This window comes from Ascaphus truei, chromosome 13 (assembly GCF_040206685.1).
Source record: "Ascaphus truei isolate aAscTru1 chromosome 13, aAscTru1.hap1, whole genome shotgun sequence".
Lineage (NCBI taxonomy): Eukaryota > Metazoa > Chordata > Amphibia > Anura > Ascaphidae > Ascaphus > Ascaphus truei.
The window spans coordinates 9,947,277-9,969,179 of record NC_134495.1 but is presented as its reverse complement, the minus strand read 5'-3'; the positions used below and the strand labels follow the sequence as shown (position 1 = coordinate 9,969,179).

The following is a 21,903-nucleotide window of genomic DNA, read 5'->3' as shown; positions in this document are numbered from 1 at the left end:
TGTATGTATGTATGTATGTATGTATGTATGTATGTATGTATGTATGTATGTATGTATGTATGTATGTATGTATGTATGTATGTATGTATGTATGTATGTATGTATATATGTATGTATATATGTATGTATATATGTATGTATATATGTATGTATATATGTATGTATATATGTATGTATATATGTATGTATATATGTATGTATATATGTATGTATGTATGTATGTATGTATGTATGTATGTATGTATGTATGTATGTATGTATGTATGTATGTATGTATGTATGTATGTATGTATGTATGTATATATGTATGTATATATGTATGTATATATGTATGTATATATGTATGTATATATGTATGTATATATGTATGTATATATGTATGTATGTATGTATGTATGTATGTATGTATGTATGTATGTATGTATGTATGTATGTATGTATGTATGTATGTATGTATGTATACACATACATACATACAAGGTTGCGTGTTTTGCCCCATAGGTTATTACCGTTTAATACATGTATTCGGTTGCTGAAAACCTTAAAAATTGCACACTGACACAGGTGTTAAAATTGCATAGTAGAAAACCCTGGTAACAGGTAGGAATCGCCGCTCTGGCGGCAGGAACTCACTGGAACCAGGTTGAGTCGCCTCCAGTCTAGACGCCCTCCGTAGGGCTCAGTTGTGATGTTATTCAGTGTCCCAGAGGAGCAGGGGAAGGGCTCCAGAAGCCCCGTGAAAAAGCGCGTATTTGGATTCCCAAGTTGTCTGCGATAGGATGGGGGGAGGGGGAAGGCCTCGATGCAGCACGTCAAATGACGTCACTACTGGCCCCGATGGCATACATCCAAGAGTTCTCAAGGAGTTAAGTTCAGTAATAGCCAAACCCTTACATTTAATATTCAAGGACTCCATTTCCACAGTCTCAGTACCACAAGATTGGCGTAAAGCAGATGTGGTGCCTATATTTAAAAAGGGAGCTAGATCACAACCAGGGAATTACAGACCTGTAAGTCCGACTTCAATAGTGGGGAAACTACTTGAAGGTTTAATACGGGATAATATTCAAGAATACCTAATGGAAAAGAAAATGATTAATAATAGTCAGCATGGATTTATGAAGGATAGATCTTGCCAAACTATCCTTATTTGTTTCTTTGAGGAGGTAAGTAGGAATCTAGACCAGGGTAATGCTGTTGATGTGGTCTACTTAGATTTTGCAAAGGCTTTTGATACGGTTCCACACAAGAGGTTGGTGTACAAAATAAAGAAAATTGGACTCACATATATATACACGTATTATTACTATCTATACAGCGGTGTGTATATATGTATGTATAGGGCGTGTGTGGGTGTATATATGTATACGGGCGTTTGTGGGTGTATATATGTAAAAGGGGTAGGCTGAGTGTATGGGTGTATAGATAGTAATAATACATGTGTATGGGTGTATATATGTATACGGGTGTGTGTGGGTGTATATATGTATACGGGTGTGTGTGGGTGTATATATGTAAAAGGGGTAGGCTGAGTGTATGGGTGTATAGATAGTAATAATACATGTGTATGGGTGTATATATGTATGCGGGCGTGTGTATATATGTATACGGGTGTGTGTGGGTGTATATATGTATACGGGTGTGTGTGGGTGTATATATGTATACGGGCGTGTGTGGGTGTATATATGTATACGGGCGTGTGTGGGTGTATATATGTATACGGGTGTGTGTGGTGTATATATGTATACGGGTGTGTGGGTGTATATATGTAAAAGGGGTGGGCTGAGTGTATGGGTGTGTAGATAGTAATAATACATGTGTATGGGTGTATATATGTATGCGGGCGTGTGTATATATGTATACGGGTGTGTGTGGGTGTATATATGTATACGGGTGTGTGTGGGTGTATATATGTATACGGGCGTGTGTGGGTGTATATATGTATACGGGCGTGTGTGGGTGTATATATGTATACGGGTGTGTGTGGTGTATATATGTATACGGGTGTGTGGGTGTATATATGTAAAAGGGGTGGGCTGAGTGTATGGGTGTATAGATAGTAATAATACATGTGTATGGGTGTATATATGTATATGGGCGTGTGTATATATGTATACGGGTGTGTGGGTGTATATATGTATACGGGCCGAGGTGTATATATGTATACGGGCGGGTGTATATATGTATAAGGGTTGGTGTATATATGTATACGGGGTGTGTGGGTATATACAGGTTATGTATATTACACATATACACTATGAATCAGTATACCTGCACATTATACAGTAGGGTACATATACCTAGTACCTATATATAATTGTGCAATGTCTCCAATGCGGGCGTCACGTGTGTAACAAGAGGCGTGGTTTCTGTTTGGGGGCGTAGTTTGTGTGGGCGGGGCCTCCGCCCCAGGTGCGGCTTGATCCTCACCGGTTGCCGTACTGCTGTTACCGCATGACGTCATCCGCGCTGTGTGTGAGGCAGCCACGGGTCAGCGAGAGCGGAGCGCCAGGTACCGGAGGGGGCGGGGCCACGTGGCCGCCCCGGGGCATGACGGGATCTATAGTGCAGATAGGAGCCTAGAGAGCCCAGCATGCACCGGGAGCCATAATATATACTCAGCGCTGTGTACATTATCGGGGCCGTATACACACGTACACAGCGCCATGTACATTATCAGGGCCACGTACACAGCGCCACGTACATTATCAGCGCCACGTACATTATCAGGGCCACGTATATAGCGCCGCGTACATTCTCAATAATCAGGGCCACGTACACAGCACCGCGTACATTATCAGGGCCACATATACAGCGTCACGTACATTATCAATAATCAGGGCCACTTACACAGCACCGCGTACACAGCACCGCGTACATTATCAGGGCCACATATACAGCGTCACGTACATTATCAGGGCCACGTACACAGCGCCGCATACATTATCAGGGCCACGTACACAGCGCCGTGTACATTATCAGGGCCATACACACACATACACAGCACCGTGTACAGTATCAGGGCCATATACACACAGCGCCGTGTACAGTATCAGGGCCACATACACACACAGTGTACATTATCCGGGCCATATACACATACACAGTGCCGCGTACAGTATCAGGGCCATATACACACACAGCGCTGCGTACATTCAGAGTTTTATACAAACTTACACAGCACTGTGTACATTATGAGGCCATATACACGCGTATAAAGCGCTGTGTATATTATTAGGGCTGAGTACACAGTGCTGTGTACATTATCGGTCCGTATACACAGCTATTTCTATGCCATTAGGCTGTTCTGCATTTACTTACAGCTAATGGCATAGAAGTAGCTGCTAGCAAACCGCTCATAGCATAGATCCTGTAATGGTCCTGGTGATCCTTAGCAGGTCCGAAAAGCACGAACTCTTGCCCAACAGCTAATCATATGGCGGGTGGGTACAGGGAGTACAAACGAGAGAAGAGCCCGACGTACGTTTCGCCACCTTGGCTTCGCCCTGACGAACGTTCTCAACCTGTCCTTGTACCATAGCATCTGTAGTATATGATTCTGCTTCCCCTTGGTATGTGAGGATTTGCTTTGTATCTTCTCTCACAGCGTAGACTTTCATGTAGGAGAGTCTTCATAGCGGCCGGTCTCAGTGTTGTAGGGCATTTTCAATACCCGGCTACCATGATATATTTAGTCCTAGCTATGATTTATTTGTCTCCATGACATAGCTGTTTCTCTATTACAGGGTGTTTTCCCGTTATAGTAATAAAGGGCGGATTTCAGGGACTGTTTCATTTTTTTTTATGTGACCTGATTTCTAATAATGGGATATTCTTTTGTATGCTTGAGTTCTGTGTGTGGGATACCTTTTCTTTCTCTTTTGCTGTGTTGCTATCTATTTTATCCCCAGCACCGTCAATAGCTTTCACATTGTAGCTTACTTTATTGACTTTAGCTACATTTATTATTTGTAGTCTGTAGCAGGCATTTCACATACACACACACACACACGTACACAGCGCTGCGTACATTATTAGCACAGTATGTATGTACACGTACACAGCGCTGTGGTAGATTATTAGCACTGTATGTATACACACGTACACAGCGCTGTGTACATTATTAGCACAGTATGTATGTACACGTACACAGCGCTGTGGTAGATTATTAGCACTGTATGTATATACACACGTACACAGCGCTGTGGTAGATTATTAGCACTGTATGTATATACACACGTACACAGCGCTGTGGTAGATTATTAGCACTGTATGTATATACACACGTACACAGCGCTGTGGTAGATTATTAGCACTGTATGTATATACACACGTACACAGCGCTGTGGTAGATTATTAGCACTGTATGTATATACACACGTACACAGCGCTGTGTACATTATTAGCACTGTATGTATATACACACGTACACAGCGCTGTGGTAGATTATTAGCACTGTATGTATATACACACGTACACAGCGCTGTGGTAGATTATTAGCACTGTATGTATATACACACGTACACAGCGCTGTGTACATTATTAGCACTGTATGTATATACACACGTACACAGCGCTGTGTACATTATTAGCACTGTATGTATATACACACGTACACAGCGCTGTGGTAGATTATTAGCACTGTATGTATATACACACGTACACAGCGCTGTGTATATTATTAGCACTGTATGTATATACACACGTACACAGCGCTGTGGTACATTATTAGCACTGTATGTATATACACACGTACACAGCGCTGTGGTACATTATTAGCACTGTATGTATATACACACGTACACAGCGCTGTGGTAGATTATTAGCACTGTATGTATATACACACGTACACAGCGCTGTGTATATTATTAGCACTGTATGTATATACACACGTACACAGCGCTGTGTACATTATTAGCACTGTATGTATATACACACGTACACAGCGCTGTGTATATTATTAGCACTGTATGTATATACACACGTACACAGCGCTGTGTACATTATTAGCACTGTATGTATATATACACACATACACAGCTCTGCGTACATTATTAGCACTGTATGTATGTACACGTACACAGCGCTGTGTACATTATTAGCACTGTATGTATATATACACACGTACACAGCGCTGCATACATTAGCACTGTATGTATATGTACACAGCGCTGAGACGTTAGCACTATGTATATGTACACAGCGCTGCATACATTATTAGCACTGTATGTATATATGTACATTGAGTCTGTGTTGCTGATTTCAGGTGGGACGTCTTAAGTTACGACAGCGCAGGACGGTCAGATGAGGGCGAGTGACTCATGGTAAGTGCAGAAGGAGGTTTGTGTTTGTGTCCCGCTGTCACACTGCCTGCACAGTACAGGGGATGTCTCTGTGTCCCGCTGTCACACTGCCTGCACAGTACAGGAGGTGTCTCTATGTCCCCGCTGTCACACTGCCTGCACAGTACAGGGGATGTCTCTGTGTCCCCGCTGTCACACTGCCTGCACAGTACAGGGGATGTCTCTGTGTCCCGCTGTCACACTGCCTGCACAGTACAGGGGATGTCTCTGTGTCCCGCTGTCACACTGCCTGCACAGTACAGGGGATGTCTCTGTGTCCCGCTGTCACACTGCCTGCACAGTACAGGGGATGTCTCTGTGTCCCGCTGTCACACTGCCTGCACAGTACAGGGGATGTCTCTGTGTCCCCGCTGTCACACTGCCTGCACAGTACAGGAGGTGTCTCTGTGTCCCCGCTGTCACACTGCCTGCACAGTACAGGGGATGTCTCTGTGTCCCGCTGTCACACTGCCTGCACAGTACAGGGGATGTCTCTGTGTCCCCGCTGTCACACTGCCTGCACAGTACAGGAGGTGTCTCTGTGTCCCCGCAGTCACACTACCTGCACAGTACAGGAGGTGTCTCTGTGTCCCGCTGTCACACTGCCTGCACAGTACAGGGGATGTCTCTGTGTCCCGCTGTCACACTGCCTGCACAGTACAGGGGATGTCTCTGTGTCCCCGCTGTCACACTGCCTGCACAGTACAGGAGGTGTCTCTGTGTCCCCGCTGTCACACTGCCTGCACAGTACAGGGGATGTCTCTGTGTCCCGCTGTCACACTGCCTGCACAGTACAGGGGATGTCTCTGTGTCCCCGCTGTCACACTGCCTGCACAGTACCGGAGGGGTCTCTGTGTCCCGCTGTCAAACTGCCTGCACAGTACAGGAGGTGTCTCTGTGTCCCGCTGTCACACTGCCTGCACAGTACAGGGGATGTCTCTGTGTCCCGCTGTGACACTGCCTGCACAGTACAGGCGGTGTCTCTGTGTCCCGCTGCCACACTGCCTGCACAGTACAGGAGATGTCTCTGTGTCCTGCTGTCACACTGCCTGCACAGTACAGGGGATGTCTCTGTGTCCCGCTGTCACACTGCCTGCACAGTACAGGGGATGTCTCTGTGTCCCGCTGTCACACTGCCTGCACAGTACAGGGTGTCTCTGTGTCCCCGCTGTCACACTGCCTGCACAGTACAGGAGGTGTCTCTGTGTCCCGCTGTCACACTGCCTGCACAGTACAGGAGGTGTCTCTGTGTGGGGGGATCCCTGTGTCTGTATATTGGTGCAACGGGCCCCTCTGTAATTATTGGGGTTGGGGGGGGATCCCGGTGTCTGTGTATTTAGGGAAGTGGAGATGCCCCCCAACATAACCAAGACTTGCTGGAGCACAATCCCGGCAGTGCTGGCTGCTGCATACATTGGCTACAAACAGAAATAATGTATATTATAGTCAGCGTTACGATGACCCCTCGTAGGGAAACACCCCCCTTCTGAGCATCCCGGGATCGGGGGCACAAGCCTTCCTTGGGTTTGTGTCAGTTGGCCGTCCCTGGCGCCCCCTGCAGGGGGATTAATGGATTCCGTTCCTGAGCCTGGTTGAGGGACTCGGGCCTGGTTGAGGGACTCGGGCCTGGTTGAGGGACTCGGGCCTGGTTGAGGGACTCGGGCCTGGTTGAGGGACTCTGGCCTGGTTGAGGGACTCTGGCCTGGTTGAGGGACTCTGGCCTGGTTGAGGGACTCTGGCCTGGTTGAGGGACTCTGGCCTGGTTGAGGGACTCTGGCCTGGTTGAGGGACTCTGGCCTGGTTGAGGGACTCTGGCCTGGTTGAGGGACTCTGGCCTGGTTGAGGGACTCGGGCCTGGTTGGGGGACCCGGGCTGGATTACGGAGGTGCTGGGTTGCTAGTCCAGGTTACGTTTTGGGATTCAGTCTCTTCCACGTGCTCCGGAAGGAGGAGTCGTGTTTTGGTTCCTGGTTTTGGAACGGCTTTGGGTTCTGTGTCCCCGCAGTGGGTTCTGGTAGCTGATCCGCTCTCAGTGACTCTCCCTGTGTTTCTGGTCCGAGAGAGATGTCCGGAGCTCACATTCTCACCGAGGCGGTCACTACTTAGCTTTGTGTTCTGTGTCGTTTTCATTTCTCTAATATCCTAATCTAATCTTCTAATCTTATACTATATTAGTGAAAGCACTGTATGTTTGCCAGCCTGCCTGCCTGCTGGATGTCCGGTGTCCCTAGGGGAAATCTCATTGGTCCCTTGGGCCGCCCCCGCACACCTCTCATTGGCCTGAGGCGGAGTGACGGCCCAAAGGACACACAGGGACACAAACACACACACAGGGACACACACAGGGACACACACAGGGACACACACAGGGACACACACACAGGGACACACACACGGACACACACACGGACACACACACACACACACACACACAGGGACACACACACAGTAGGGGGGGGTGTACATTAGCAGCATGTTAAGCAGGGGGGGCCCTCCACACCCGCGCGCACCTCCTCTCCCCGTGTCTCCCGCGCTTTCAAACCCCCCCCCCCCCCCCCGCGCCGCTACAGTCAGCGGAGGAGCGAGTGCCCGGGACACAGCGGAGGAGCGGCCACAACAAGCTGCCTCCCGCCTCAGTTCCACGTGGGAGCGGCCGGACGGGTGAGTGAGCGGCCTTCACCCACCCCTCACCCCCCTTCAAATCACCTCCCCTCCACCCCCCCCCCCCCCCCCCCGGCGCCGCTACAGTCAGCGGAGCGAGCGAGCGCCCGGGACACAGCGGGGGAGCGGCCACAACAAGCTGCCTCCCGCCTCAGATCCACGTGGGAGCGGCCGGACGGGTGAGGGAGCTGCCGGGCGGGTGAGTGAGCGGCCGGACGGACGGGTGAGTGAGCGGCCGGACGGGTGAGGGAGCGGCCTTCACCTCCCCTCACCCCCCTTCACCTCCCCTCACCCCCCTTCACCTCCCCTCACCCCCCTTCACCTCACCTCCCCTCACCCACCCCTCACCTCCCCTCACTCCACTTCCCTTCCCTTCCACCTCCCTCCACCCCCGCTTCACCTCCCCTCCACCCCCCCTTCACCTCCCCTCCACCCCCCTTCACCCCCCCCACCTCCCCTTCACCCCCCCCCCACCTCCCCTTCACGCCCCCACCTCCCCTTCACCCCCCTCCACCCCCCCCTTCACCTCCCCTCCACCTCCCCTTCACCTCCCCTCACCCCCCTTCACCTCCCCTCACCCCCCTTCACCTCACCTCCCCTCACTCCACTTCCCTTCCACCTCCCCTCCACCCCCCCCACCTCCCCTTCACCCCCCCCACCTCCCCTTCACCCCCCCCACCTCCCCTTCACCCCCCCCACCTCCCCTTCACCCCCCCCACCTCCCCTTCACCCCCCCCCCCCACCTCCCCTTCACCCCCCCCACCTCCCCTTCACCCCCCCCCCCCACCTCCCCTTCACCCCCCCCCCACCTCCCCTTCACCCCCCCCACCTCCCCTTCACCCCCCCACCTCCCCTTCACCCCCCACCTCCCCTTCACACCCCCCTTCACCTCCCCCCCACCCCCCCTTCACCTCCCCTCCACCCCCCCCTTCACCTCCCCTCCCCCCTTCACCTCCCCTCCACCCCCCCCTTCACCTCCCCTCCACCCCCCCCCTTCACCTCCCCTCCACCCCCCCCCTTCACCTCCCCTCCACCCCCCCCCCCTCACCTCCCCTCCCCCCCCTCACCTCCCCTCCACCCCCTCACCTCCCCTCCACCCCCCCCCTTCACCTCCCCTCCACCCCCCCCTTCACCTCCCCTCCACCCCCCCCTTCACCTCCCCTCCACCCCCACCTTCACCCCCCCTTCACCTTCCCTTCACTCCCCCCTTACAACCTCCCACCACCTCCACCCCCCTTCCCACCTCCCCCACCCCCCTTCCCAACTCCCCCACCCCCCTTCCCAACTCCCCCACCCCCCTTCCCAACTCCCCCACCCCCCTTCCCAACTCCCCCACCCCCCTTCCCAACTCCCCCCCACCTCCCCCCCCTTCCCACCACCTCCCCCCCACCCCCCCCTTCCCACCACCTCCCCCCCACCCCCCCCTTCCCACCACCTCCCCCCCACCCCCACAAACATGTGTACACACACACAAATGTACACACACACACACACACACACACACAAACATGTATACACACACACAAACATGTATACACGTGTATACACACGTGTATACACACACACGTATACACACACACAATATATACATACACACAATGTATACACACACACATGTGTATACACACACATGTATACACACACACATGTATACACACACACATGTATACACACATACACATGTATACACACACACACACACGTATACACACACACATGTGTATACACACACATGTGTATACACACAAACATGTGTACACACACACAAATGTACACACACACACTTATACACACACACACATACAATGTATACACACAAACATGTATACACACACACAAACATGTATACACGTGTATACACACATGTGTATACACACGTGTATACACACACACGTGTATACACACACACGTGTATACACACACACACGTGTATACACACACACACGTGTATACACACACACACGTGTATACACACACGTGTATACACACACACACACGTGTATACACACACATACGTGTATACACACACACGTGTATATACATACACACACACATGTATACACACACACGTACACATACACACACACACACATGTATACACACACACACATACAATGTATACACACAAACATGTATACACACACACACCCCAGCACCACCACATCAGCACACCGGTATCCCATGCCCCCCCAGCACACTGGCATTCTCGGCTCCCCACCATTCCCAGCCCCCATCAACACCATCAGCACCCACACATCGCCACCTTTGCACCTCCCCCATCGGCACACCCACATCCGCACCCCCACATCAGCACCAAACCCTCCCAAATCAGCACACCGATACAATCACCATCAGTACAGCCACAGCAGCACTACCACCGCACATGGGCCGCGTGGACCACTCCCCACCCAAATGCCACACCCACACCACAAACATCCCGGGCAACGCCGGGGCTCTCAGCTAGTATATTATATTAATATCCTATATCTAATATATTATATTAATATCCTATATCTAATATATATCCTTTGCTTCTCTTTATTTACTCACAGTGCCGTGCCTGCCATATTAATTCTCTCTGTCTCTCTCTCACTCTGTGTCTCTCTCTCTCACTGTCTCTCTCTCACTCTCTCTCTCTCTCACTCTCTCACTCTGCCTGTCTCTGTCTCACTCTCTCTCTCTCACCCTCTCTCTCACCCTCTCTCTCACCCTCTCTCTCACCCTCTCTCTCACCCTCTCTCTCAGGGATGCTTTCCCCCCTGAGCTCCTCTCTCCACAGGATCCCTGGGGTTCTCACACAGAACAATGTCTCCGTTGCAGCCTACGTATGATGGGGCCGGCGATGGTAATGATTAACCCTCCTCTTCCCCCGACCCATCCCCCCCTGTAGGGCAGTCTTTCCCCCCCCGCAGGGCAGTCTGTCTCTTCCCCCCCCCCCCTCTGTGGGGCTGTCTCTCCCGCACCACCCCCTTTCTCGCAGTGCCACTGAGTCTGCTTCCCCCCACTGAGTGCTGAGTCTCCTTTCTTCCCTCCCCCAGGTTGTGTCTCAGTACAAGTTCCACCCTGAGTGCTTCTCGTGCGTCGGCTGCACAGCGATGATAGAGGAGGGAGACGCGTTCAGTCTGGTGCAGAGCGCGGCGCTGTACTGGTGAGCGAGGGACGCCACACACTGACACACCTTCACACTGTCCCGTGTCACTGCATTACTCGCCCTCCTGTCCCGTGTCACTGCATTACTCGCCCTCCTGTCCCGTGTCACTGCATTACTCGCCCTCCTGTCCCGTGTCACTGCGTTACTCTCCCTCCTGTCCCGTGTCACTGCATTACCCGCCCTCCTGTCCCGTGTCACTGCATTACTCGCCCTCCTGTCCTGTGTCACTGCATTACTCGCCCTCCTGTCCCATGTCACTGCATTACTCTCCCTCCTGTCCCACGTCGCTGCGTTACTCTCCCTCCTGTCCCGTGTCACTGCATTACCCGCCCTCCTGTCCCGTGTCACTGCATTACTCGCCCTCCTGTCCTGTGTCACTGCATTACTCGCCCTCCTGTCCTGTGTCACTGCATTACTCGCCCTCCTGTCCCACGTCACTGCATTACTCTCCCTCCTGTCCCACGTCGCTGCATTACTCGCCCTCCTGTCCCGTGTCACTGCATTACTCGCCCTCCTGTCCTGTGTCACTGCATTACTCTCCCTCCTGTCCCACGTCGCTGCATTACTCTCCCTCCTGTCCCACGTCACTGCATTACTCACCCTCCTGTCCCACGTCGCTGCATTACTCTCCCTCCTGTCCCACGTCGCTGCATTACTCTATCTCCTGTCCCACGTCACTGCATTACTTTCCCTCCTGTCCCGTGTCACTGCATTACTCGCCCTCCCACGTCACTGCATTACTCGCCCTCCTGTCCCATGTCGCTGCATTACTCGCCCTCCTGTCCCACGTCGCTGCATTACTCGCCCTCCTGTCCCACGTCGCTGCATTACTCGCCCTCCTGTCCCACGTCACTGCATTACTCGCCCTCCTGTCCCACGTCACTGCATTACCCGCCCTCCTGTCCCACGTCACAGCATTACTCTCCCTCCTGTCCCACGTCACTGCATTACTCGGCCCTCCCACGTCACTGCATTACTCGGCCTCCCACATCACTGCATTACTCGCCCTCCCACGTCACTGCATTACTCGCCCTCCTGTCCCACGTCGCTGCATTACTCGCCCTCCTGTCCCACGTCGCTGCATTACTCGCCCTCCTGTCCCACATCACTGCATTACTCGCCCTCCTGTCCCACGTCACTGCATTACTCGCCCTCCTGTCCCACGTCGCTGCATTACTCGCCCTCCCACGTCGCTGCATTACTCGCCCTCCCACGTCACTGTATTACTCGCCCTCCTGTCCCACGTCGCTGCATTACTCGCCCTCCCACGTCACTGTATTACTCGCCCTCCTGTCCCACGTCGCTGCATTACTCGCCCTCCCACGTCACTGTATTACTCGCCCTCCTGTCCCACGTCGCTGCGTTACTCACCCTCCTGTCCCATGTCACTGCATTACTCGCCCCCCTGTCCCACGTCACTGCATTACCCGCCCTCCTGTCCCACGTCGCTGCATTACTCGCCCTCCTGTCCCACGTCACTGCATTACCCGCCCTCCTGTCCCACGTAACAGCATTACTCTCCCTCCTGTCCCACGTCACAGCATTACTCGCCCTCCCACGTCACTGCATTACTCGGCCCTCCCACGTCACTGCATTACTCGCCCTCCCACGTCACTGCATTACTCGCCCTCCCACGTCACTGCATTACTCGCCCTCCTGTCCCACGTCGATGCATTACTCGCCCTCCTGTCCCACGTCGCTGCCTTACTCGCCCTCCTAATGCCCTCCTGTCCCACGTCACTGCATTACTCGCCCTCCTGTCCCACGTCGCTGCATTACCCGCCCTCCTGTCCCACGTCACTGCATTACTCTCCCTCCTGTCCCGTGTCACTGTGTTACTCGCCCTCCTGTCCCACGTCACTGCATTACTCGCCCTCCTGTGCCACGTCACTGCATTACTCACCCTCCTGTCCCACATCGCTGCATTACTCACCCTCCTGTCCCACGTCGCTGCATTACTCGCCCTCCTGTCCCACGTCACTGCATTACTCTCCCTCCCGTCTCGTGTCACTGCATTACTCGCCCTCCTGTCCCACGTCACTGCATTACTCGCCCTCCTGTCCCACGTCGCTGCATTACTCACCCTCCTGTCCCACATCACTGCATTACTCGCCCTCCTGTCCCACGTCACTGCATTACTCGCCCTCCTGTCCCACGTCACTGCATTACTCGCCCTCCTGTCCCACGTCACTGCATTACTCGCCCTCCTGTCCCACGTCACTGCATTACTCGCCCTCCTGTCCCACGTCGCTGCATTACTCGCCCTCCTGTCCCACGTCGCTGCATTACTCGCCCTCCTGTCCCACGTCGCTGCATTACTCGCCCTCCTGTCCCACGTCGCTGCATTACTTGCCCTCCTGTCCCACGTCGCTGCATTACTCGCCCTTTTGTCCCACGTCACTGCATTACTCGCCCTCCTGTCCCACGTCGCTGCATTACTCGCCCTCCCACGTCGCTGCATTACTCGCCCTCCCACGTCACTGTATTACTCGCCCTCCTGTCCCACGTCACTGCATTACTCGCCCTCCTGTCCCACGTCACTGCATTACCCGCCCTCCTGTCCCACGTCGCTGCATTACTCACCCTCCTGTCCCACGTCGCTGCATTACTCGCCCTCCTGTCCCACGTCGCTGCATTACTCGCCCTCCTGTCCCACGTCGCTGCATTACTCGCCCTCCCACGTCACTGCATTACTCGCCCTCCTGTCCCACGTCGCTGCATTACTCACCCTCCTGTCCCACGGTCACTGCGTTACTCGCCCTCCTGTCCCGTGTCACTGCATTACTCGCCCTCCTGTCCCACGTCGCTGCATTACTCACCCTCCTGTCCCACGTCACTGCATTACTCGCCCTCCTGTCCCACGTCACTGCATTACCCGCCCTCCTGTCCCACGTCACAGCATTACTCTCCCTCCTGTCCCACGTCACTGCATTACCCGCCCTCCTGTCCCACGTCGCTGCATTACTCGCCCTCCTGTCCCACGTCGCTGCATTACTCGCCCTCCCACGTCGCTGCATTACTCGCACTCCCACGTCACTGTATTACTCGCCCTCCTGTCCCACGTCACTGCATTACTCGCCCTCCTGTCCCACGTCGCTGCATTACTCGCCCTCTTGTCCCACGTCGCTGCATTACTCGCCCTCCTGTCCCACGTCGCTGCATTACTCTCCCTCCTGTCCCACGTCGCTGCATTACTCTCCCTCCTGTCCCACGTCGCTGCATTACTCTCCCTCCTGTCCCACGTCACTGCATTACTCTCCCTCCTGTCCCACGTCGCTGCATTACTCTATCTCCTGTCCCACGTCACTGTATTACTCTCCCTCCTGTCCCACGTCGCTGCATTACTCTCCCTCCTGTCCCACGTCACTGCATTACTCTCCCTCCTGTCCCACGTCACTGCATTACTTTCCCTCCTGTCCCACGTCACTGCATTACTCGCCCTCCCACGTCACTGCATTACTCGCCCTCCTGTCCCATGTCGCTGCATTACTCGCCCTCCTGTCCCACGTCGCTGCATTACTCGCCCTCCTGTCCCACGTCGCTGCATTACTCGCCCTCCTGTCCCACGTCACTGCATTACCCGCCCTCCTGTCCCACGTCACTGCATTACCCGCCCTCCTGTCCCACGTCACAGCATTACTCTCCCTCCTGTCCCACGTCACTGCATTACTCGGCCCTCCCACGTCACTGCATTACTCGGCCTCCCACGTCACTGCATTACTCGCCCTCCCACGTCACTGCATTACTCGCCCTCCTGTCCCACGTCGCTGCATTACTCGCCCTCCTGTCCTGTGTCACTGCATTACTCGCCCTCCTGTCCCACGTCGCTGCATTACTCGCCCTCCTGTCCCACGTCGCTGCATTACTCGCCCTCCTGTCCCACGTCACTGCATTACTCGCCCTCCTGTCCCACGTCACTGCATTACCCGCCCTCCTGTCCCACGTCACAGCATTACTCTCCCTCCTGTCCCACGTCACTGCATTACTCGGCCCTCCCACGTCACTGCATTACTCGGCCTCCCACATCACTGCATTACTCGCCCTCCCACGTCACTGCATTACTCGCCCTCCTGTCCCACGTCGCTGCATTACTCGCCCTCCTGTCCCACGTCGCTGCATTACTCGCCCTCCTGTCCCACATCACTGCATTACTCGCCCTCCTGTCCCACGTCACTGCATTACTCGCCCTCCTGTCCCACGTCGCTGCATTACTCGCCCTCCCACGTCGCTGCATTACTCGCCCTCCCACGTCACTGTATTACTCGCCCTCCTGTCCCACGTCGCTGCATTACTCGCCCTCCCACGTCACTGTATTACTCGCCCTCCTGTCCCACGTCGCTGCATTACTCGCCCTCCCACGTCACTGTATTACTCGCCCTCCTGTCCCACGTCGCTGCGTTACTCACCCTCCTGTCCCATGTCACTGCATTACTCGCCCCCCTGTCCCACGTCACTGCATTACCCGCCCTCCTGTCCCACGTCGCTGCATTACTCGCCCTCCTGTCCCACGTCACTGCATTACCCGCCCTCCTGTCCCACGTAACAGCATTACTCTCCCTCCTGTCCCACGTCACAGCATTACTCGCCCTCCCACGTCACTGCATTACTCGGCCCTCCCACGTCACTGCATTACTCGCCCTCCCACGTCACTGCATTACTCGCCCTCCCACGTCACTGCATTACTCGCCCTCCTGTCCCACGTCGATGCATTACTCGCCCTCCTGTCCCACGTCGCTGCATTACCCGCCCTCCTGTCCCACGTCACTGCATTACTCTCCCTCCTGTCCCGTGTCACTGGGTTACTCGCCCTCCTGTCCCACGTCACTGCATTACTCGCCCTCCTGTGCCACGTCACTGCATTACTCACCCTCCTGTCCCACATCGCTGCATTACTCACCCTCCTGTCCCACGTCACTGCATTACTCGCCCTCCTGTCCCACGTCGCTGCATTACCCGCCCTCCTGTCCCACGTCACTGCATTACTCTCCCTCCTGTCCCGTGTCACTGTGTTACTCGCCCTCCTGTCCCACGTCACTGCATTACTCGCCCTCCTGTGCCACGTCACTGCATTACTCACCCTCCTGTCCCACATCGCTGCATTACTCACCCTCCTGTCCCACGTCACTGCATTACTCGCCCTCCTGTCCCACGTCGCTGCATTACTCGCCCTCCTGTCCCACGTCACTGCATTACTCTCCCTCCTGTCTCGTGTCACTGCATTACTCGCCCTCCTGTCCCACGTCACTGCATTACTCGCCCTCCTGTCCCACGTCGCTGCATTACTCACCCTCCTGTCCCACGTCACTGCATTACTCGCCCTCCTGTCCCACGTCACTGCATTACTCGCCCTCCTCTCCCACGTCACTGCATTACTCGCCCTCCTGTCCCACGTCACTGCATTACTCGCCCTCCTGTCCCACGTCACTGCATTACTCGCCCTCCTGTCCCACGTCGCTGCATTACTCGCCCTCCTGTCCCACGTCGCTGCATTACTCGCCCTCCTGTCCCACGTCGCTGCATTACTCGCCCTCCTTTCCCACGTCGCTGCATTACTTGCCCTCCTGTCCCACGTCGCTGCATTACTCGCCCTTTTGTCCCACGTCACTGCATTACTCGCCCTCCTGTCCCACGTCGCTGCATTACTCGCCCTCCCACGTCGCTGCATTACTCGCCCTCCCACGTCACTGTATTACTCGCCCTCCTGTCCCACGTCACTGCATTACTCGCCCTCCTGTCCCACGTCACTGCATTACCCGCCCTCCTGTCCCACGTCGCTGCATTACTCACCCTCCTGTCCCACGTCGCTGCATTACTCGCCCTCCTGTCCCACGTCGCTGCATTACTCGCCCTCCCACGTCGCTGCATTACTGGCACTCCCACGTCACTGTATTACTCGCCCTCCTGTCCCACGTCACTGCATTACTCGCTTTCCTGTCCCACGTCGCTGCATTACTCGCCCTCTTGTCCCACGTCGCTGCATTACTCGCCCTCCTGTCCCACGTCGCTGCATTACTCGCCCTCCCACGTCACTGCATTACTCGCCCTCCTGTCCCACGTCGCTGCATTACTCACCCTCCTGTCCCACGGTCACTGCGTTACTCGCCCTCCTGTCCCGTGTCACTGCATTACTCGCCCTCCTGTCCCACGTCGCTGCATTACTCACCCTCCTGTCCCACGTCACTGCATTACTCGCCCTCCTGTCCCACGTCACTGCATTACCCGCCCTCCTGTCCCACGTCACAGCATTACTCTCCCTCCTGTCCCACGTCACTGCATTACCCGCCCTCCTGTCCCACGTCGCTGCATTACTCGCCCTCCTGTCCCACGTCGCTGCATTACTCGCCCTCCCACGTCGCTGCATTACTCGCACTCCCACGTCACTGTATTACTCACCCTCCTGTCCCACGTCACTGCATTACTCGCCCTCCTGTCCCACGTCGCTGCATTACTCGCCCTCTTGTCCCACGTCGCTGCATTACTCGCCCTCCTGTCCCACGTCGCTGCATTACTCGCCCTCCCACGTCACTGCATTACTCGCCCTCCTGTCCCACGTCGCTGCATTACTCGCCCTCCTGTCCCACGTCGCTGCATTACTCACCCTCCTGTCCCACGTCCCTGCATTACTCGCCCTCCTGTCCCACGTCACTGCATTACCCGCCCTCCTGTCCCACGTCACAGCATTACTCTCCCTCCTGTCCCACGTCACAGCATTACTCGCCCTCCCACGTCACAGCATTACTCGCCCTCCCACGTCACTGCATTACTCGGCCCTCCCACGTCACTGCATTACTCGCCCTCCCACGTCACTGCATTACTCGCCCTCCCACGTCACTGCATTACTCGCCCTCCTGTCCCACGTCGCTGCATTACACGCCCTCCTGTCCCACGTCACTGCATTACTCTCCCTCCTGTCCCACGTCACTGCATTACTCGCCCTCCTGTCCCACGTCACTGCATTACTCGCCCTCCTGTCCCACGTCGCTGCATTACTCGCACTCCTGTCCCACGTCGCTGCATTACTCGCCCTCCTGTCCCACGTCGCTGCATTACTCGCCCTCTTGTCCCACGTCGCTGCATTACTCGCCCTCCTGTCCCACGTTGCTGCATTACTCGCACTCCTGTCCCACGTCACTGCATTACTCGCCCTCCTGTCCCACGTCACTGCATTACTCGCCCTCCTGTCCCACGTCGCTGCATTACTCGCCCTCTTGTCCCACGTCACTGCAGTGGTCCGTGTCACAAGCTGTTCCTCCTGCGGCCGCAGTTTGAGGGTCTGTGCAGCGAGTCCGGGCAGGAGCAGCGCCCTCACACGCTTTCTCTACTGCGCCTCCCCCCCCCGCATGGCACCAACAGGGGCTTCTCGGTGTCCGTGTTACCGGAGAGCGCGCGGGTCACACGGTGAGTACCGCCCGCCCCCTACGCTGCAGGAGGGGACCCCGCTCTCTGCTGACCCCTGTGCTTCCCTCCCCACGCAGGGTGAGCCCCCAGGTTCAGAACTCGCTGCACCCCGGGGACCGGATCCTGGAGATAAACGGAGCCCCCATCAGCACGCTGCCCCCTGATAAGGTCAGAGGTCACTGGGTCATGTCGTAGCGAGAGTGGGGGAACAATGAGAGGCGAGCAGGAGGTGGGAGACTGAGGGGGTTGTGTTAAGGGAATTATATATTGTGTGAGGTGGGGGGGGAAGGTTTTGGTAAGCTGCACCCCCACTGATCTCCCATCTCCCCCCCATTCCCCTCTTTCTCCCCCCCCAGGTAGAGGATTTGCTTTGCTGCACAGACCTGACACTCCAACTCCTGATAGAGCACAACCCCCCGCCCGCCCCCCCCCGCGGAGCGTCCCCCTGGCTCCCCCTCCCTGCGCTCACCGCCGGAGGGAAGAGGCTGCTCCGAGGGAAGCGCCAGACGCATCTCCATCCGGTCAGTGCTCCCCCCTTCACCTCTGTGCTACACCCCCCCCCCCTCATTTCCACTGTTACCTCCCCTCCTCTCTGAACATCTTCCTGCCCCCCATCTCCTAACCCCCCCACCCTACCCTCCATCCACAGGCGCAGTAACAGTAACAGCCGTTCCCCCGGGCCCTGCTCCCCCAAGGACCCCCGCTCTGTCTCTCGCTCAGAGTCGCTGCGCAGCGCAGTGGGCGGAGCTCAGCAGATCTTCCGCCCATGTGATCTGCTGCATGGGGAGGAGCTGGGGAAGGGCTTCTTCGGACGTGCCATCAAGGTGAGGGGGGGGGGGAGAGTACGTGGGGGGGGGGGGGGAGGAAGCGCCCTGTCATTCCACTCCCAGCGTATGACCTCCTCCTTCTGCCCACAGGTCACACACAGAGCCACGGGGAGGGTGATGGTCATGAAGGAGTTAATACAATGTGATGAGAACACACAGAAAACCTTTCTGACTGAGGTGAGTGTCTGCAAAGCTTCCCCCACCCCCTCTTTCCTCCAGCACCGCAGCACCCCCTCCCCCCAGCACCCCGTCTTTCCTCCAGCACCGCAGCACCCCCTCCCCCCAGCACCCCCTTTCCTCCAGCACCGCAGCACCCCCTCCCCCAAGCACCCCCTCTTTCCTCCAGCACCGCAGCTCCCCCGGCCCCCCCACCCTCGTTCCCCCCACCCTTTGCCTCAGTGCCCTACCCCCCCATGCTGTCTCTGAGATGCATGTGCTGTGGTTTCAGTGACTCTCTTTCGCGCTGTCTCTCAGGTGACGGTTTTGCGCTCCCTTGAGGTCTCAGTGACTCTCTCTCGCGCTGTCTCTCAGGTGAAGGTTTTGCGCTCCCTTGAGGTTTCAGTGACTCTCTCTCGCGCTTTCTCTCAGGTGAAGGTTTTGCGCTCCCTTGAGGTTTCAGTGACTCTCTCTCGCGCTGTCTCTCAGGTGAAGGTTTTGCGCTCCCTTGAGGTTTCAGTGACTCTCTCTCGCGCTGTCTCTCAGGTGAAGGTTTTGCGCTCCCTTGAGGTTTCAGTGACTCTCTCTCGCGCTGTCTCTCAGGTGAAGGTTTTGCGCTCCCTTGAGGTTTCAGTGACTCTCTTTCGCGCTGTCTCTCAGGTGAAGGTTTTGCGCTCCCTTGAGGTCTCAGTGACTCTCTCTCGCGCTGTCTCTCAGGTGAAGGTTTTGCGCTCCCTTGAGGTTTCAGTGACTCTCTCTCGCGCTGTCTCTCAGGTGAAGGTTTTGCGCTCCCTTGAGGTTTCAGTGACTCTCTCTCGCGCTTTCTCTCAGGTGAAGGTTTTGCGCTCCCTTGAGGTTTCAGTGACTCTCTCTCGCGCTGTCTCTCAGGTGAAGGTTTTGCGCTCCCTTGAGGTTTCAGTGACTCTCTCTCGCGCTGTCTCTCAGGTGAAGGTTTTGCGCTCCCTTGAGGTTTCAGTGACTCTCTCTCGCGCTGTCTCTCAGGTGAAGGTTTTGCGCTCCCTTGAGGTTTCAGTGACTCTCTCTCGCGCTGTCTCTCAGATGAAGGTTTTGCGCTCCCTTGAGGTTTCAGTGACTCTCTCTCGCGCTGTCTCTCAGGTGAAGGTTTTGCGCTCCCTTGAGGTTTCAGTGACTCTCTCTCGCGCTGTCTCCCAGGTGAAGGTTTTGCGCTCCCTTGAGGTTTCAGTGACTCTCTCTCGCGCTGTCTCTCAGGTGAAGGTTTTGCGCTCCTTTGAGGTCTCAGTGACTCTCTCTCGCGCTGTCTCTCAGGTGAAGGTTTTGCGCTCCCTTGAGGTTTCAGTGACTCTCTCTCGCGCTGTCTCTCAGGTGAAGGTTTTGCGCTCCCTTGAGGTTTCAGTGACTCTCTCTCGCGCTGTCTCTCAGGTGAAGGTTTTGCGCTCCTTTGAGGTCTCAGTGACTCTCTCTCGCGCTGTCTCTCAGGTGAAGGTTTTGCGCTCCCTTGAGGTTTCAGTGACTCTCTCTCGCGCTGTCTCTCAGGTGAAGGTTTTGCGCTCCCTTGAGGTTTCAGTGACTCTCTCTCGCGCTGTCTCTCAGGTGAAGGTTTTGCGCTCCCTTGAGGTTTCAGTGACTCTCTCTCGCGCTGTCTCTCAGGTGAAGGTTTTGCGCTCCCTTGAGGTTTCAGTGACTCTCTCTCGCGCTGTCTCTCAGGTGAAGGTTTTGCGCTCCCTTGAGGTTTCAGTGACTCTCTCTCGCGCTGTCTCTCAGGTGAAGGTTTTGCGCTCCCTTGAGGTTTCAGTGACTCTCTCTCGCGCTGTCTCGCAGGTGAAGGTTTTGCGCTCCCTTGAGGTTTCAGTGACTCTCTCGCGCTGTCTCTCAGGTGAAGGTTTTGCGCTCCCTTGAGGTTTCAGTGACTCTCTCTCGCGCTGTCTCGCAGGTGAAGGTTTTGCGCTCCCTTGAGGTTTCAGTGACTCTCTCTTGCGCTGTCTCTCAGGTGAAGGTTTTGCGCTCCCTTGAGGTTTCAGTGACTCTCTCTCACGCTGTCTCGCAGGTGAAGGTTTTGCGCTCCCTTGAGGTTTCAGTGACTCTCTCTCGCGCTGTCTCGCAGGTGAAGGTTTTGCGCTCCCTTGAGGTTTCAGTGACTCTCTCTCGCGCTGTCTCGCAGGTGAAGGTTATGCGCTCTCTTGATCACCCCAACGTGCTGCGTTTTATCGGGGTTCTGTATAAAGATCGCAAGCTGAACCTGCTGACCGAATACATAGAGTGTGGGACCCTGAAGGACTTCCTACGCGGGGTGAGGGGGAGCAGGAAGCAAGGGGGGGAGACAGGGGAGCAGGAAGCAAGGGGGGGAGACAGGGGAGCAGGAAGCAAGGGGGAGAGACGGGAGCAGGAAG

At 55.4% G+C, this 21,903-nt stretch overlaps 1 protein-coding gene across 1 annotated transcript in view; it reads left to right on the top strand.

The window, feature by feature from the left end:
* The first annotated feature begins 2,378 nt into the window (after window positions 1–2,378).
* LIMK2 (LIM domain kinase 2) overlaps window positions 2,379–21,903 on the top strand; it is a 20,796-nt gene continuing 1,271 nt past the window's right edge. The window contains 11 exon segments of the mRNA XM_075569222.1: window positions 2,379–2,512; window positions 5,267–5,324; window positions 10,748–10,847; window positions 11,041–11,150; window positions 18,381–18,551; window positions 18,629–18,719; window positions 18,908–18,975; window positions 18,977–19,072; window positions 19,201–19,375; window positions 19,469–19,555; window positions 21,675–21,803. Of these exon segments, the coding sequence (XP_075425337.1) occupies window positions 5,305–5,324; window positions 10,748–10,847; window positions 11,041–11,150; window positions 18,381–18,551; window positions 18,629–18,719; window positions 18,908–18,975; window positions 18,977–19,072; window positions 19,201–19,375; window positions 19,469–19,555; window positions 21,675–21,803 (1,047 nt within the window). The 5' untranslated portion in view covers window positions 2,379–2,512; window positions 5,267–5,304.